General features: G+C 41.3%; 1 protein-coding gene across 5 annotated transcripts in view; it reads right to left on the bottom strand.

Moving 5' to 3' along the window:
* Window positions 1-4955: 4955 nt before the first annotated feature.
* Window positions 4956-18785, bottom strand: part of st3gal2.2.S (ST3 beta-galactoside alpha-2,3-sialyltransferase 2, gene 2 S homeolog) — a 38298-nt gene continuing 24468 nt past the window's right edge. For 3 of the 5 annotated variants that reach the window (XM_018237368.2, XM_018237366.2, XM_018237367.2), the window contains exons 2-7: window positions 12472-13234; window positions 10103-10296; window positions 8780-8959; window positions 6984-7029; window positions 5989-6108; window positions 4956-5208 (exon numbers count right to left, since the gene is read on the bottom strand). In XM_018237368.2, the coding sequence (XP_018092857.1) occupies window positions 5041-5208; window positions 5989-6108; window positions 6984-7029; window positions 8780-8959; window positions 10103-10296; window positions 12472-12762 (999 nt within the window). In that variant the 5' untranslated portion in view covers window positions 12763-13234 and the 3' untranslated portion in view covers window positions 4956-5040. 5 annotated transcript variants of the gene reach the window in all.

Genomic DNA, 18785 nt, shown 5'->3' with positions numbered 1-18785 from the left:
GCTGTCATCACTAGTATATGGTTGAGAGTATGAGAGCAGAAAGCTGGGCATTAGAGTAGAGGTATGTATTAGGGTAATGTTATACAGTGTGGGTGGGTGTTCTGTACTGTGTGTCAATGCCAAACTCCAGATAAGTGAAATACAAATGGGAGGGAATTGTAGGAGGTATGTTATTAGAGATTTGGGGTTTGCAACTGCATACCTAGAATATAACCTTTACTGCTGTAGAAAGTTTTTAAAGGGGACATATACCATCATTTTTAACTCCTCATTAATCCATTCCTCATACCATACAATTGAAGGGAACATGTTTATTATATACCTTTAGGGTCAACTTAAGGGGTTAATTGCTTGAAAACTGATGTCGCTCCTCCTCTCTCAAGACTGCCTGTGCTGCGACCCACACATACTGTCGGCCGTCTCTTGCTTTTCCCCAGCTATCCACAGCCACAACTCCTTGAGACATGTTTAATTCCCACGCTCACTGCCTCCATATCCCCTGTAATTTGCATGTTATAGCGGCAAAATGGAAGCAGCTGGCCTTTTGGCACAAGTTTATTAACTGAGTTACTGAGCACTTGCTTTCATAAATAATACTATAAGTCCGAAGGACAAATAGAATGATAGCTACACACATTTCACAGTCCTCAGGGGGTTATGTACTGAAAGACACTAAGTTTGCCCAGGAGCAGTAATCCACAGCAACCAATCAGAAGGTAGCATTAACTGGTGACCTGTTTAAAAGCAAACATTTTATTGACTGCTATGGGTTACTGGACCAACTGTGTTCCAAAGCTAACAGCACATGGGTGTTCTGACATGACTACTCTCAGACAGAGAAAAACTGTAGTCAAAACACCCTTTCCTCCTGTCACCCCTTTTAACCCCCTGCTATACAGTGATGTGATTAGTGTGATGTATGAGCCACACATTACCATAAACAGCAGATAGAGCAGCATTCAAAGCAAGTGTGCATCATGCAAGTTATCATGAATAAAACACAACTTTGCTTAGCCCTTCCAGGCGCTAAATGCATCAACCCCTAATAGGCTCTACTAATCTGATATTGTGCATTGTCACAACATACAATAACACTGACAAGTAGTAAGGTATATGTTTCTAGTGTACCCTTACAGGCCCGGATTTGTGGAGAGGCCACAAAGGCCCGGGCCTAGGGCAGCAGAATTTTAGGGGGCGGCATGCTGCCCAACCACACCCACACAGGGTCGGATTGGGCAGGCAGGACCCCGGGATAAAACCCGGTCGGCTAACAGCCCAGACCCGCTCACTGCTGGCAGGGCCTTGCTGATCTCCTACCCCCGCTGCATGATGAAATAGCGCATACTGAAGAAGGTACGCACTGTCGGGGGGAAGGGCACATAGTGCGCAGGGGGATTTGTTAGCAGGGCCCGAGTGCGCAGAGGGATTTGCAGGGGAGGTCTGGGGCCGTGCGGATGACGGAGGTCGGAGGCCCGTGCGGGTGATGGAGGGCGGTCAGAGGCCTGTGTGGGTGACAGAGGGGGGTGTTGGAGGCCATGCGGGTGATGAAGGTGGGTCAGAGGCCCGTGCAGGTGACGGATGGGGGAGCGGAGGCCCATGCAGGAGAGGGGTCGGGGACCTAAGTGGTGTGGGCCCCAGATGTGGCAGCTCCGGTAGGTCCGCCCCTCCCCAGTCCGACACTGCACCCGCATTGGTTCAGAAACACTGTGGATGAGAAGGCGATACCATAGTTCTCCCGTATGCCAATCCCCATTGCTCCGGTACCAATTATGAAAATTTGAGCAACTAAAAGGGAGAGATCGGGGGCGACAAATGAATATATGTAACCTTGTTATGAGCTAAGGGGCCCAGCCTGAAGGCCAGTTAGTGTGAGATTTGGGTGAGTGTTTATATGGGGTTAGGAAAACTGACAAGTTGCTCAATAGTCACTATCTCCTAGCAAGTGCAAGAGGAATGACAATACAGAGAGTGGAAATGCACCCACATTATGTAGACTTTAATTGCCTAGCCCTAGTGTGTTTAAGGAGAATCAAAGCTTAATAAAGAAGTAGGCTACATATGCTACTTTTTAGGGCTCAGTCATGATGTGGGGTCAGGGTGCAATAGTGCATATTTTGCATGGCCCATAGGGGCAGGTCTTTGTGCTCCAAAATGGAGCCTAAAGACCGGAGGAGTCTCTGTGATAAATATAATGCTGCTTGCTTTTGGTAGTGCTGTATTTATGAGTGGCGCACTGAAGTGGCATGTAGTTAAGTACACAACAAACAAGGGAAAGTTGTGCTCAACACTCATTTTTAAAACCATTAGGCGGGGGTGCAATGAGGATGTGACCACAAAATACATATAGACAAATACAAGATGCCTCTGCACTCAACCCATTATCAATATATTTAAGACAGAGACATTTTGTGCATACTGCTACTAAAAAATGCCTTACCCTTTAAACAAAACATTGATTGTTTGTCCATATAATGCAATATACTTAAGCTGGCCAACTACGTCAAAGTCATCCCATATCTGGCCAGTCCTATGCTAAAATTGCATCTGATTCATTAAGAATTCTATTGCTTCATTATACATTTTACACAGGGACTAAGTTTTACCTGCAACTTACCGTACTTGCTGCTTTCAAAGTAAAACTCCCAAACTTGGCTGCCCTTTTATTAGACACCAGTGGGATCTATATGTCTATATGTAGTTAAGTACAGCCACCCTGAATTTAGTACAGGGCTACCTTGTGCTTACAGCGCTGTTTATTACACCTTGTGAACTCAGCTCATGCTGCAAGTGCTGTGTATATGAAAACTAAGGCTTAGCGCTCTAGCACTTGAAATGACCCCTAGGAGGTTTTGGGCTTCTCTGCTAGTCCAAGGAGACCACAGGCCTGAGGCAGCAGACCAAATGTAGCCCCCCTCCCGCTCTGTGCTTTTAACTTCGACATTTTCTAATTTTTTATGGCCAAAACTGTCAAATTCGACCAGGGAATTGTTAAAATTCGATTCGAGTTTTTTTCAGAGAAAAAACCCAAATCAAGTTTTTAAAATTGTAATCTAATTCGATTCTAATTCGATTCGAGTTTTCAGGTCGATCCTATTCATCCGACTAAATAACTCCCGTGAACTCGAAATTCGACCCTTGATAAATCTGCCCCTTAGCTTCAGAGCGGGTCCAGGAGGGGCTGCATCTTTAGTGCAGTGAGAACTATTGAGCTTGCTGCACTGGCAGAGCGGAATTTCCGTGTTAGAAAACGTAAATTTAGAAAATGTAAATCCTTTGCTGCCCCTGGTAACTGGCCACTCCATGCTGCCTGAGGCTAGGCCTTGTCTCATGGCAGGAGCGGCCCTACTCAACCCCCCCCGTGAGTGAGTGTGCTTTTAATTACTGGAGCACTGGGGAGCTTTGAGTCCCCAGTGCTCCTTAGGATTCACCTTGGCGGAATGCCGCCCTAGGCCCGGGCCTTTGTAGCCTCTCCACAAATTTATATATAAAGTCACAATACAAAGCTAATTTGTAATAATTTAAAATGAACATTTCATGACAGCTCAAAAGCCAGGGTGTTCTGCATCATTATTTAAAGGGGAACTATCACAAAAATGAAAATTTAATATAAGCTTCAGCATACTGAAATAAGAAGTTTTCTAAAGATAATCAATTAAATATTCTGTACCATTTCTGAAATAATCAAGTTTATCTTCACTAACCCTCTCTCAGCATCTGTTTCTCTTAATTCTTCATGCAGGAGTTGGGTGTCAGATATTCATTGACAGTTAGATCCAATATATTTTATAGGGGGGCTCCTTTTGTCTAGAAGATGTATTAGAGCTCACACTATTAAAATCAGCAGACATCATGGGGCAGATTTATCAAGGGTCGAAGTGAAAATTTGAATTCATATTTTCAAGTTTTTTTTGTGTCCAAAACTGTCAAATTCGACTTGGGAATTGTTAAAATTAAGAGTTTTTTTAAAAATTCTAATTTGATTTTCGAGATTTATCATACACTGGCTCTATAAGAACTTGAATTTGAATATTCGCTACCTAAAACCTGCCAAATGGCTGTTTTAGTCAATGGAAGACATCCTGGGATCAATTCGGAGTTGTTTGCAGCCTTCCTAAAATTCAATATATTATATATTTCGGGGAAAAATCTCAAATCGAATTTGATTCGAGTTTTCAGGTTGATTCTATTCTCCCGAGTTTAAAAAATTCTATTTTTTAAAATAAATTTGATTGGTCGAATTTCGAGTTCATGGGATTTTATGGGAGTTTTTAAAAACTCACATGAACTCGAAATTCGACCTTTGATAAACGTGCCTCCATGTCTCTCTACATGCAGAATTTGTGCAAAAGGCAGTTATTTTGTTAGATTTTGTTTGTACTGAAATCGGTCATTTGAGTGAGCTCTATTAAATCTGTAAGATATATTGGATCTAACTGTCAATGATGTCAGTGATTATCTGACACCCAACTGCTACATGAAGACAGAATAAGAAACAGTTGCTGAGAGAGGGATAGTGAACATAAACTTGAATGTTTCAGAAACGATGCAGAATATTTAATTGATTGTATTTAGAAAGTTTCTTATTTCAGTGTGATGAAGCTTATATTAAATTTAATAAACGGCCCTGTACAATCAGTTTATATACCAGGGCCGGAACTAGGAGTAGGCAAAAGAGGCATGTGCATAGGGTGCAACGGTGGAGGGCTAGGCACTTGATTCTTTTGTTCTCTACCCATAGTCCAGGCCCTTGTCCCCCACTGCTTGCAGGTTTTTTTTCCTGAATGGCATCATCCCCCCTCAGGCTTGTTGGTTCGCTCTTGCACAGGGAACAAATTCCGGCACCAGTATCCTGCTCCGCAGAACAGAAAATTAAGGTTGCAAGAGAATCTACCAGATTCATAACCCCAGGTCATCATCTTTACACCCAATCAGAATTTGGTATAAAGAGCAACACCCACATTTCTGTATTTATTAGCAAAGTACAAAAAAATACCAAAATATTACAATCTTTCTGTTTTTTGTTTGTGGGAACATTTAGGTTCATTTGTAAAATTTTAGCCTTCCTTCTTCCGCTAGTTTTGTTATGAGCTCAGACTCAAAGTCTGCATTGTGAACTCCTGTCCAGCGAAATGCTCCCGCAAATCTGTTCCTCTCCCAGTAGTGGTGCCAATTGCCATGTTGATCAGCTCCAAAGCCGAACACAGATATCTAAGGAGATCGGAAAAATAAAAGTGATTGAGATTTATGAAGCCCATTTACTTTTGAGCACAACTTTAATTTTTACTTTATGGCCCACTGGAGGGTCAAATATTTTTATTCAGTTCAAAGTTCAGTGGTTTTGGGAAAGCTATGATAATCCATAATGCATTGGTATTTTTGATAATAAAGCTAAGACAGTTCATATGGCATAGATGGCAGAATAAAATAGTCCATAGTGTACAGATATGTTTGATGGTAGAGGTAACCTAGATCTAAAACAGCTTATAGAACATATAGAAGTTTGATGGTACAGCTAAAACAATCTATAGGAAATGGATATGTTTGACAGTAGAGCTAGTCCAGTTGATATGGAATGATATGATGGTAGAGCTAGTACAACCCATAAGAAATTAGATATGTTTGCTAAAAAAAAAAACGATAAAGATAAAGCTAAACATAGTGCATAAGATATATAAAATATTTAATGCTAAAACAGTCCATAGTGTATAGATATATTTGTAGGAGGAGCTAAGATAGTCCATAGGGAATAGATGTGTTTGATGGAATAGCTAAAATACATAGATATATTTAATTTTATATTTTAATTTTAATTCACAGTTCATATGGGAAACATGTTTGATGGTAGAACCAAGACAGTCCAGAAGGAATAGATATGTTTGATGGGATTGCTAAAAGAGTTCATACGACACAGATATATTTAATGGCAGAGGTAAGACAGTCCACTTGGCATAGATATGGTAGATAATGGTATGATAAGTCTATTCTCACCTCATCACAGATATGCAAAGCAAAGACCAGGGCCAACATTCCAGTAGATGGATATTTCCCATGATGGTTTGTCCAGTTGTCATGGACGTATTTAAAAAAGGAGGGGTTAAATATCAAGACCTAAAGATAAAAAAAATTTAAATGAACACCAATGATATACAAAACTTAAAGTGCATATAAAGAGGTTTTCCGTTAATGTTTTAATGTAATGTATGTATTCTATACTCTATCCCAAAAAACAGAATTGGGGCACAAGTGGATGATTCTGGCACATTCCTACCAGTAAACCATAGGAAAAATAAAAGAGAAACTGTGTATCTATTTGCAATATAACAAGTGTGTTTTTATTCCATGGCATTATGGGCGGAGATATGCAAATCACACCTTTATGTCCCTTTGGCCAACTATGCATCCAGAACAGGGCCGGAACTAGGGGTAGGCAGATTAGGCACGAGCCTAGGGCACATGAGCTGGGGGGGGGACACCAGGCATGTACCCTCTCTGTCGCCTACCCCATGTTCGGTCCCCTCTCTCTGACTGTCTATTCACTTTGGCTGTGTATTTGTTCTTCTGTGCTAGCGCACAAGATTGTCAGTTTGTGCGAGATTGTTAGTTCACACATGCGCACAAGAATGGTAGTTCGCGCATGCGCACCCCATCCGGCGCCATGACCGGCCAGGTTGCCAGGCCAGGGTGGCCCGGCTCTGATCCAGAACCGCTAGTTACAGATACAACCTAGTGGTTCAGAGCCATATATCCACACTTGCAGACAGCCCGTTTCAACCTTGTTAGATCTCATCAGTGCAAGATATTGTAACATGACTTCTGAGGGGTTAGGACTTGGATAGTAGCGGAACAGAAAACCGAACTTGGTTATGGTGAGATGGGCTAAAAGGAGCCAAAAAGCCCTTCACATGCATTTAAACATTTGTACAAGTCATTTGGGGGCATAGGTAAGCTATTCATTATACTGCCTGTAAAAACATAGCAATCACCTTATCTTTATCAGCCTGGATAAATTTCTTCACTCTTGTGTAAGTGCTGAAAGGGAAAGACTCACAGTTAGTATGGGTGTATCGATTGTATTTCCACTACCTTCCATTGTTTTCGTTCCACTTCCTACCTACTGTATATGGCGCTGTCTATTCCTGTGCCTGCTTTCTTTATAAAATCCCCTAAGCCGAGGAGCAGTCTGGCACCCGGTGTTGGCAAGATGAGTATGTGGAGACCGGCTGTGGTTTACATGGTGCTTGCCCACTCACTCCTCTAATGGGTACCAGATTGCTCCACTGCCAGGGGGAAGTTTTAAAAAAACAGGCTCCCACAAAAGGGTAAGTAAGGGTTAGGAAAGGGGGATTTCATAAAATAAAACATAATAGGGTGGTGCCTTATTCTTATCATTTAACTCTTTCATCTTTTATACTTGTGCCCACAGTACCGTAACCGTACACAAGATAAACATGGCAATGAAGAATGCTTTACAGCTATGGTTCAGATTAGAGTTAATGTGATCATTTTACAACTGGAAGCTTATAAACTTTAATATTGTCAGGAATGTATAAACATCCTGTGCTGGGAACACCCCCACGCATTCCTGTAATCACTGCTAAGGCTAGATGGCTGGAGCTTGAACATGGCAGGGAAGCAGTGAAATCTTGCAGAACAAGTAACATAGGGCAGATTAAGGCATTGTCTTAGGGCAGAGACACACGCTCAGATTCGTGAAGATTTAGTCGCCCTCAAATCGCCTCTTCTTCTGGGTGAATAATGACCCTGAACTGCCTCCCACCGGCTAGAAAATCAGTGGGATGGCATTCAGAGAGCTTCGTTTTCCGAAGTCGCCCGAAGTTTCGTTTTGAGACTTTAGGCAACTTTGGGCGACTTCGGAAAACGAAGCACACCGATTGCCATCCTGCTGGAGATTTCAATTCTAGCCGGCAGGAGGCAGTTCGGGGAGATTAGTCGTCCCGAAGAAGAAGCCATTTGTCCCTTGGCGAGTAATCTCCCCAAATCTGAGCGTGTCTCTGCCCTTAAAGGGGTTGTTCACCTTTGAGTTGCTTTTTAGTATGATGTAAAGAATGCTATTGTGATTTATGCTATTTATGATTTATGGTTATTTAGCTTTTTATTCAGCAGCTCTCCAGTTTGCAATTTCAACAATCTGTTTGCTAGGGTCCAAATTACCCTAGCAACCATGCACTGATTTGAATGAGAGACTGGAATCTGAATTGGAGAGGTCTGAATAGAAAGAGAAGTAAAAGTAGTAATAAAAATAAATATGTAGCCTTACAGAGCATTTTTTTTAGATGGGGTCATTGACCATCTATTTGAAAGCTGGAAAGAGTTAGAAGAAGGTGGCAAATAATTAAAAAAACTATTAAAAAATGAAAGTTGTTTATAATTGGCCATTCTATAACATACTAAAAATTAACCTAAAGGTGAACAACCCCTTTAATTCAATATAAAATAAATTGTGGTGTGGTTTTCATTGGTGATGTGAAGGACAATGTCAAAATATCTGTGTGGGATCCAGTTAGTTATTTTTCAACCTGCAGCTTTCCAGCTGTTATTGAACTAGAGATCCCATCAAAATGCTAGGCGTAGTTCAATACCAGCAGGAGGCTGCAGCTTAGCTAGCCCTGGTATAGCTCTGAGGGTCACAGAAGAGATTTTATACTTTTCCTTCGGCTTATAAATTCTACTTTAGGGGCCCCGGGCCATTAGTCTTGCTTGAACCCCTTAAAGACTCTTAACAACTGGTACCCCAGCATGAGTACAGGCCAAAACTTACTAGGTGACCTCTCCAGTTGTCAGTGCACTGGTGATCCATTTGAGGTCCTGGAGCTTGAACGGGATCAGCACCAAATGGACACCAGGCTGGAGGTTGACAGCACTCTCTGGGTACATAAAGTGATGGGTTGTTCTCGAACCCACATCATTTTCAAAGCCATAGGTACGTGCCCCATTCATTCTGTAATCGGAGATACAAGTACCGTTTTACTTAAAGGGATCCTGTCATCGGAAAACATGTTTTTTTTCAAAACACATGAGTTAATAGTGCTACTCCAGCAGAATTCTGCACTGAAATCCATTTCTCAAAAGAGCAAACAGATTTTTTTATATTCAATTTTGAAATCTGACATGGGGCTAGACATTTTGTCAATTTCCCAGCTGCCCCTGGTCATGTGACTTGTGCCTGCACTTTAGGAGAGAAATGCTTTCTGGCAGGCTGCTGTTTTTCCTTCTCAATGTAACTGAATGGGTCTCAGTGAGACATGGGTTTTTACTATTGAGTGTTGTTCTTAGATCTACCAGGCAGCTGTTATCTTGTGTTAGGGAGCTGTTATCTGATCACCTTCCCATTGTTCTGTTGTTTGGCTGCTGGGGGGGGGAGGGGTTTGCAGTACAGCAGTAAAGAGTGATTGAAGTTTATCAGAGCACAAGTCACATGACTTGGGGCAGCTGGGAAATTGACAATATGTCTAGCCCCATGTCAGATTTCAAAATTGAATATAAAAAAATCTGTTTGCTCTTTTGATAAATGGATTTCAGTGCAGAATTCTGCTGGAGCAGCACTATTAACTGATTCATTTTGAAAAAAATGTTTTTTCCCATGACAGTATCCCTTTAATGTTCTATAAGACATGACCAGTGTCGAGTAAAGATTTGCAATAAAGAATTAGTTTTATATTTGTAAGTAGAAAATTAAGGCAAAAAAATTTGCTCCTGTTCTTGTAACCAATAACAACCAATCAGCAACGTTCCTGAGTCTGCTGTTTGAAGCAAACGTTAAATGTGCTAATCACTATAAAACCTTGAGACAAGTGTACATTATTCATACTCCATACATAAATCCAGTAAGGTGTGGGCATGCTTTACTGGCAAAGTGAAAATGCATGAGTAAGCCTTTTCATAAATTGGGAGGTATTTATTCTTAAATATTATTTGAACACAGAGATGATAATTTTTACGAAAGCCTGAGGCCACATTGGCTCCTCAATCAGACTCACCGCAGAGCAAGAAAACAAACTGATTATCACTCTCCCAGTGATTCAGCGAATACAAAAGTCCTGTTTGTTTGGGGAGGTTGCCTAGAGGCACATTACTCAGTTACCTGAAAATTAATCCGTGGGAATCTATCTTTTTCCCGTATCGGGATCCTTTCAGGTTGCCAGAATTCCCAACAACAGCACATCGTCTGCAAGGTCGGTTGTCCTGTTCAAGGTAAAGGTTTTCTGTAGAAACAACCTTGAACATCTGCTCCAGCACCTTCTGAATGTCACTGCCATTGTTTCTCCCTTGGAGCCTCTAAAAAGGAAGAGCAAGTGTCCACTGTCATTTCCACATGGTGTAGGTTACATTTGTATGACTGGCCTGGTGCACTACATGCAACAGACTGAGAAAACTGGAGCTCATTTATCCATTTGGAACACCTATGCTAGCAAAAGAACAACGGCTGATGACTAGCTCAATATGTTGTATAACCCAGTAAACCAGCTACAATGTTCACCTGAGATGGTATAAAGTTGCCCACCAATAATGGAGGCTTCTCTCTTGGCCCCTTATTTGCCATTTGGTCAGTGTACAGGCTTATGTGATCCACTTGGATCATGCTGGGTTGAAAATCCAGACAAAGTAAGTTTAGCAATTTTGTTCAATCGGGGTTTCCTACCAACTCGAAATCCTGCTGTCTGGCCCTAGAAACCAGACTGTGGGTAAATTTCTTGGATGGAAATAAACAGAAGAGATGCACCTGCCAGGGCAAAAGGTTAGCAATTGTGCTCACTGGGAGTGACAACCAAATTGCCCCCCAAGAGATGTAATCCTTTAGGATTGATAGGGTTGCACGGTCCCCCCGGTGTAAGCAGATCGTTGGCCTGAGGGCATAACATTCAGCCCAACGCTTAGTAACCTGACCAAACAAATGACAAAATATTCCCTTCATCCAACATTCGAAAACATAATTGGGGACTGCTTGAGCATCACAGTGTGGAGAGATTCAGATAAGAACATTCTGACCTTCCATATAGAACATTTTGCTCATTATTCATTAACTCCATAAAATGTTTTTACATAAAGCAGCCAAAGTTGTAATGGAAGCCATCCCATTCGCCAGCAAGCAAGGAATGGCTGAACAAAGTTAAAGGAGAGCAGCGAGAGGCAAAATAACAATATAATAGTCATGAAATACAATATTGTGTTAATGTTATAATTTAACTAAAACACGTGGGCTTCTGGCAAAGACAACAGTGACCCATTGTTCACATATACCTGTGTCCTTGCCCTTACAGGAGATATTCACCTTTCAGTTAAGTTTTATTGTGCTGTAGGGGGTGATAGAAAATTTGCAGTTTGTTTTAAATTACCCAGGCGCCCATGCATTGATTTCAATTTGAGACAACTATAAAAAAAATAATAATAAAGAACCAGTTGACAATTCCAGCATCTTTCTAAAGCTGGCCATAGACATAGATGTCCCCCTTGAATCAGACAAACGATTGGATGTCCCAATCTTCCGACCTGTCACTAAACATTCAGATTAAATAAAGTAGTAAAAGAACAAATCAGATTGTTCTGGCCGTGACAGCAATCGTACTAAAGTTTGTCTGACAAATTCTAGTGACAGTCACCCATTGATATTGTCAGATCTTCTAACCTGTCCAAACGACTGATCACCATGGTAAGAAAAATGCCGGGATGGTCCAAAAATCGTATGGAACTTCGATTCATATGACTATATCTTTGCATATTCTCTGCCTGCCCTATGCTCCCTGTGTGTGCCATACTCTGCCTTCCCTATGCTCCCTGTGTGTGCCATACTCTGTCTTCCCTATGCTCCCTGTGTGTGCCATACTCTGCATGCCCTATGCTACCTGTGTGTGCCATACTTTGCCTGCCCTATGCTCCCTGTGTGTGTCATACTCTGCCTGCCGTATGCTCCCTGTGTGTGCACCATACTCTGCCAGCCCTACTTTGTACCCTGTGGGATGTGTGCCTGGTAGGGTTTGTTCTGGGGGGGGGGGTTTGTTAGCATTTGGAAATTGTTGTTAGGGGCCCTTAAGGTGTTTAATTATGTGCTGAGGGTTGCTGTCTTATTCACAGGAGAATAGGAGGCATATGGATTAAGGTTATATTTTTATTTTCACATATGAGTGATGTGTGATATCCCTGCAGTGAGCACCAACCATTAGTTTGTTTTTTTTTTGGTGTGCTACCACCATTAACGTGGACATGGTCTTGTGGTAACGTGGGTGTGGTTTTTCAACACTGGCTTCCATTATCAGCCTTCCACCACTTAGACAAGAAAAATTCCAGCCCTTGGTACCACAGAATTTGAACAGCTCTGACCTACTGCATGATGGAGATATACTGTTTGGTCAAACAGCTCAATTTTATAAACACACATTTGCAATAGTAGGCCTGGGCAAACAGGTCACCGGGCAGCAATTATCTGTACTCATCTAAGTCCATGGTTTGTCTTACCAGCCACCATTCCTTTACATGATCAGACATGTCTTGGTCCTTTCCCAGAAGTAAGGGCTCTATTGTGCCATTAAAACGAGTTTCAAAAAATTCAGTCCTCTTCCGATTCTCTTGCCTACAGAGGCCACATATGCACCCCTGGCTGTTAATTGTCTCAACTTTCTCAACAGGGCTGGAATATTCCATGTAGGAGGATAGATAGATCAAGAAGACCACTAAACACAACACTGGTGGAATCCAAGTGATCTTTCGGTGATGGAGAACCCGGCACCATAAACGAGTGCAATGCATGCTTAGCGGTACCCTTGGTTGACCTTGTCCAACAGAAAGGTAATTACATTTTACTTAGCCTTGATTCCTGGATGTTATTATTTATTCCTGGATGACATTGCTAAGCAGTTTATCACATAAAACAACCAATATAGTTTTGTCCGATCAAAGAAACTGAGCAGCTCCTATTTGCTACTTCTTGACTCACCGAGTGCCCAAGGCTGAGTAAGACAACAATGGAAGGATTTTCTGAGCTTCAGAGCAGATGAGAAATTTCTTGGGTTATCATTTTAACCTTGTTGGGATGCTTACATTCTTTGGCTTTATATCACGTTGCAATGTGTACTCTTGTCTTCTACTTGGGGCTTAATACAGTTGGCACAAAATAATTAGGCTTCTTTAATCCTCATGATATATCCAAAATAACCTTTACATACTTCGTTGCTTAGAGCACATCTGTACAGACAAGATCACCTGCTCTTGCAATATTTTCCTAAAAAAAAATAAAGGGAAGACTGTCAATTTTCCTAACAAGCCAATGCGCTTCATTGTTTGCAGAGCTATAACAACCAGCATCAATGTAAAACAAAGCAAAAAAGCATAACTGGCCCAATTTCTTTAAAGGAGAAGAAAAGCCTAAATAAAAAAGGCTAGTAATGTTGTACATTATGTTTTGGGCTTCTGTACCAGCCCAAGGCAACCACAGTCCTTTAGCAGTAAAGATTTGTATCTCTGAAGGAACCCTTGTAGCTCCCCCATCTTCTTTTCTGCTGATTCACTGCACATGCTCTGTGCTGCTGTTACTGTGCTGAGCTTAGGGACCCACTCACAATATACAGTGCACATAGAATAGAAATGTCACAATATAAGGCTGATTAGTAATTAATACAGATAATTACTACATGGCAGCACAGAAACCAGTGCAATTAGCATCAGAATTTAATAATCAGTCTTGTAGCATCAGCTTATATTACAGGCCAACCTCATTTTCTGCTGGATAATTTGTGACGACCCCTAAGCTTAGCTTCTCAACAGCTGCTCAGAGCCCACTGAGCATGTGAGTGTTGCATTTTCCAAGATGGTGACCTCCTGTGACAAGTTTGAAGTCCTGGATCATTGCTGCTATTGAGAAGCTGAAACTTTAGGCTGGTGCAATAAGTTCAGTATATAAAATATGCCATTTTAAGCCATTCATTTTTAGGGTTATTTCTCCTTTAAGTCCTGCCCATTCAGGGATGCAAATAAACACTATTCATCCAAGATTATATGGGTAAGCTTCTGTACAAATGTAGACTAGGATAATGTTTTTAAATACATTATGGGGCAGATTTACTAAGCTCGAGTGAATAGTTCGAATAAAAAAATATTCGAATTTCGAAGTATTTTTTTGGGTACTTCGACCATCGAATTGGTCAAATTCAATCGAATTCGATCAAATCAAACGTTTCGAAGTAAAAATCGTTCGACCATTCGATAATCGAAGTACTGTCTCTTTAAAAAAAATTCAACTTCAAACTTCACCAGATTAAAGCTACCGAAGTCCAATTTTTTGGTCGAATAAAAATCCTTCGATCGATTGCTTAAAATCTTTCGAATCGTTCGATTCGAACGATTTCATAGTTCGATCAAACGATTTTTATTTGATCGTTTGATCAAAGCTTTTGCGCTAAAATCCTTCGAATTCGATATTCGACAATGCCTGATAACAGAAGAATGTAAAAATCCTACATTCATATTGTGTGATATCTTGGAGGGGCAGTATAAACCCTTGTAATTGGAGTCCAGTTGAACAGGGGCTGAACATACTTTTTGTCTATTTTAATCAAGAAAATCTGTGTTTTTTGTTATCTCTTGAGCTAAATGAAAATATGGAAGCTACTCTGTGTTTGGTCCTTGTGGAAAATAAAAACAGGCAAAAAGTATGTGCAGAACAAGCCCTATTCATTGCACTTGTGTTAAACAAGGGTTATACTTCCCTACTGTCCCGTTTTCAGCGGGACAGTCCCTCGTTTGACAGCTCAATCCACAGTCCCGTTTGTATTGAAAAGTCCCGACTTTTTCTGCACTGAATAGCCAGAAAAACAAACAATGTTTCTAACTTAATTGGCTTTTGGCAGAGAGCCCAGAACAGGTACCAGGTGCAACTAAGATACTTTGTAACAATTTTGAGATAAGCAAATAAGTAATTGTAACAGTTTAGATAAGGAGGTCCCTTGGGAAAAGTTAGACTCGCAGCTTAAGGGTAATGCATCATCATTAGAAAAACTGTAATAACTGAAAAAAACACAGCAATATGTTCAAGTTTTCATAACCTGCCAATTGAACACTGAAATATTTTAAATGTTTTCAATTAAATATGTACATTTTTACACATTTAAAACATTTTTAACTTTCTAAATGTAATATCTTGTAAAAATTTTTATACAGCAATTTTATATTTTTAAGTTTTTCTCTAACATAAACCGTGTCCCATCAAAACATAAAATATATACTTTATGTACAGGAATAAGATGTATTATCCAATGTTTGGGATCTGGGGTTTTCCAGATAAGGGATCTTGCTGCTGTAACTGGAATGGCCATACTGTTAAAAATCCTTTAAACATTAAATAAACCAAGTAGCATATGGATTCATACAGCTTAGTAAGGATCAAGTAAAAGGTACTGTTTTAATATTATAGTGAAAAGGGAAAAAAATTACAATTATTTGCTTAGGGCTAATCCACACGAGGATATTCGGGAGATTTTGTCGCCTGGCGACTAATCGCCTCGTTTTTTGAGCGACTATCTCCCCGAATTGCCTCAGCGTTTTCCCCCATAGGCTACAATGAAAAGTCGCCTGCACTAAGGCACACTATTGAAAACGCATCGCTGAGTGTGCATTAGTGCAGGCGACTTTTCATTGTAACCTATGGGGAAAAACGCTGAGGCAGTTCGGGGAGATAGTCGCTCAAAAAACGAGGCGATTAGTCGCCAGGCAACAACATCTCCCGAATCTCCTCGTGTGGCCTTACCCTTATAGTGGATTTCTAGTAATTTGTAGCTCTCTGGATAATGGCTATAAATGAATAAATGATAAGAAAATAGCTAACAACAGATTGAGAAAAAGAGATATTTACTCACAGAATGTGCATAAGCCTCAGTTTAGATAAGAGGAAATATGTGTTCACCTTTAGCACCTAAAGTGTTGTTGATGGTGACATCAGTGTGATTATGAGATTCTCAGCGAGATTGTGTTGACAGATTATCTTAATGCCTTCAAAATGGATCACATATCTTGCAGTTTAGTTTAAGTCCACACTGGGCGTTTAGGGGAGATTTAGTCGCCTGGCGACTAATTGCCTTGTTTTTGCGGCGACCAATCTCCCCAAACGCCTTCCCTGTTCCTGCACCAGCTAAAATGAAAAAACGCCGGCGCTAATCACACTTGGCGGTTCATTTTCTGAAGTTGCCTGAAGTTGCCTCACGAGGAAACTTCGGGCGACTTCGGAAAACAAATCGGCACATGTGATTAGCACCAGCGGTTTTTCATTTTAGCCGGCTCATTTTCAGGTAAGGCATTTGGGGAGATTGGTTGCCGCAAAAACGAGGTGATTAGTTGCCAGGCGACCAAATCTCCCCAAAACGCCCTGTGTGGCATGACCCTTAAGGGCAGAGACGCACAGGGAGATTAGTCGTCCGGTGACAAATCGCCTCTTCTTCGGGCGACTAATCTCCCCAACCTGCCTTCCCGCAAGCTAGAATTTAAATCACCGGCGGGATGGCACTCGGAGCACTTCGCCTGCGTCAAAACATATAAGGCTACTTTTAATCACATGTCATTCCAAGATGTACAGAGACCCTTTTCTGAGCAACTTCACTGAGCAACTCCATTACCAAGCATTGAAATCTAACAAAGTAAAACACACTGGGAGATTAGTAGCCACGATTGTATGTAAATTTCAAACATTGACGCCATACGCCATTTCCTGCACTGCGATTTTGAATTGTTTTGTCCCAGCGTCACCATTCATAATAAAAACACGCCAAGGAAATCACGCCAGAGAAAACAACTACTAAAATGCAATTTCTGAAGCATTTTTTTTTCCGATACTGATCGACTTATTGATCTTGTGGGAGGAGAAAAGTAGCTTGTGGGATCATGGGTAGTAAATCGCTTGGGAGCTGAAATCGCATGAAATCCTTACTATAAATGCACGACTTGTAGTTGAAACGCAAAAGAAAATATTGCGGGCGACTAATCTTCCCATGTGCTACTGCCTTAAGAGCTATATTCATGCTTATAATTACTCGTTAAAGGGGGCGGAAATTCAGCTCTTCTAGTGCAGTGAGCGCAATTGCGCTCTCTGCACTAGCGACGTGGACCCCCCGCCGACCCCCGTCTGGAGCTGAAGGTGAGTGCCGTGGGGAGGATCTCCCCTGTCCAAATATATACATTTCCCCTCCTGCTAAGGGGCAGAGACACGTGCAAAGATTTGGGGAGATTTAGTTCCTCGAGAGACAACTTCGGGCGACTTTGGGAAAATGAAGCGCTCCGAGTGCCATCCCGGCAGCGATTTAGATTCTAGCCAGCAGGAAGGCTTTTGGGGGAGATTAGTCGCCTCCAAAGAAGAGGCGATTTGTCACCGGTAGGGATGTAGCGAACGTCGGAAAAAAAGTTCGCGAACATATTCGCGAACTTGCGCAAAAATGCGAGCGGTTCGCGAACGGTTCGCGAACCCCATAGACTTCAATGGGAAGGCGAACTTTAACATCTAGAAAAGACATTTCTGGCCAGAAAAATGATTTTAAAGTTGTTTAAAGGGTGCAACGACCTGGACAGTGGCATGCCAGAGGGGGATCAAGGGCAAAAATGTATCTGAAAAATCTGCCTGTGTGTGCTTGGAAGAGATAGTGTAGGGGGAGAGCTGTTAGTGATTTCAGGGACAGATGATAGTAAGCTTGCTGGCTAGTAATCTGCTTGATACTGCTCTGTATTGGAGGGACAGAAGTCTGCAGGGATTTGAGGGACATTTTAGCTTAGGTAGCTTTGCTGGCTAGTAATCTACTGTTCTCTTTAAACAACTGCCATACGTTGACCTTGTAGGCATTGTTTGCCCAGTTTTTTTGGACGCAGCCACTGAAGCACAGTTGCCAGAAAAAATATGCCATATAAATGCTGAAAATAGTCATTTTTCGCCATACGTTGACCTTGTAGACATTGTTTGCCCAGTTTTTTTGGACGCAGCCACTGAAGCACAGTTGCCAGAAAAATTATGCCATATAAATGCTGAAAATATAAATTTTTTTGGTTGCAGCCACTGAAGCACAGAGGCCAGAAAAATTATGCCATATAAATGCAGAAAATATGCATTTTTTTGGTCGCAGCCACTGAAGCACAGTTGACAGAAAAATTATGCCATATAAATGCTGAAAATATAAATTTTTTTGGTTGCAGCCACTGAAGCACAGAGGCCAGAAAAATTATGCCATATAAATGCAGAAAATATGCATTTTTTTGGTCGCAGCCACTGAAGCACAGTTGCCAGAAAAAATATGCCATATAAATGCTGAAAATAGTCATTTTTTGCCATATACGTTGAGTCAACGTATGGCAAAAAATTACTATTTTCAGCATTTATATGGCATATTTTTTCTGGCCTCTGTGCTTCAGTGGCTGCGGCCAAAAAAACTGGGCAAACAATGCCTACAAGGTCAACGTCGTTGACCTTGTAGGCATTGTTTGCCCAGTTTTTTTGGCCGCAGCCACTGAAGCACAGAGGCCAGAAAAAATATGCCATATAAATGCTGAAAATAGTAATTTTTTTGGTCGCAGCCACTGAAGCACAGTTGCCAGAAAAATTATGCCATATAAATGCTGAAAATATAAATTTTTTTGGTTGCAGCCACTGAAGCACAGAGGCCAGAAAAATTATGCCATATAAATGCTGAAAATATAAATTTTTTTGGTTGCAGCCACTGAAGCACAGAGGCCAGAAAAATTATGCCATATAAATGCAGAAAATATGCATTTTTTTGGTCGCAGCCACTGAAGCACAGTTGCCA

Source organism: Xenopus laevis, chromosome 9_10S (assembly GCF_017654675.1).
Source record: "Xenopus laevis strain J_2021 chromosome 9_10S, Xenopus_laevis_v10.1, whole genome shotgun sequence".
NCBI classification, from domain to species: domain Eukaryota; kingdom Metazoa; phylum Chordata; class Amphibia; order Anura; family Pipidae; genus Xenopus; species Xenopus laevis.
This window is presented reverse-complemented; position numbering and strand designations above follow the sequence as displayed.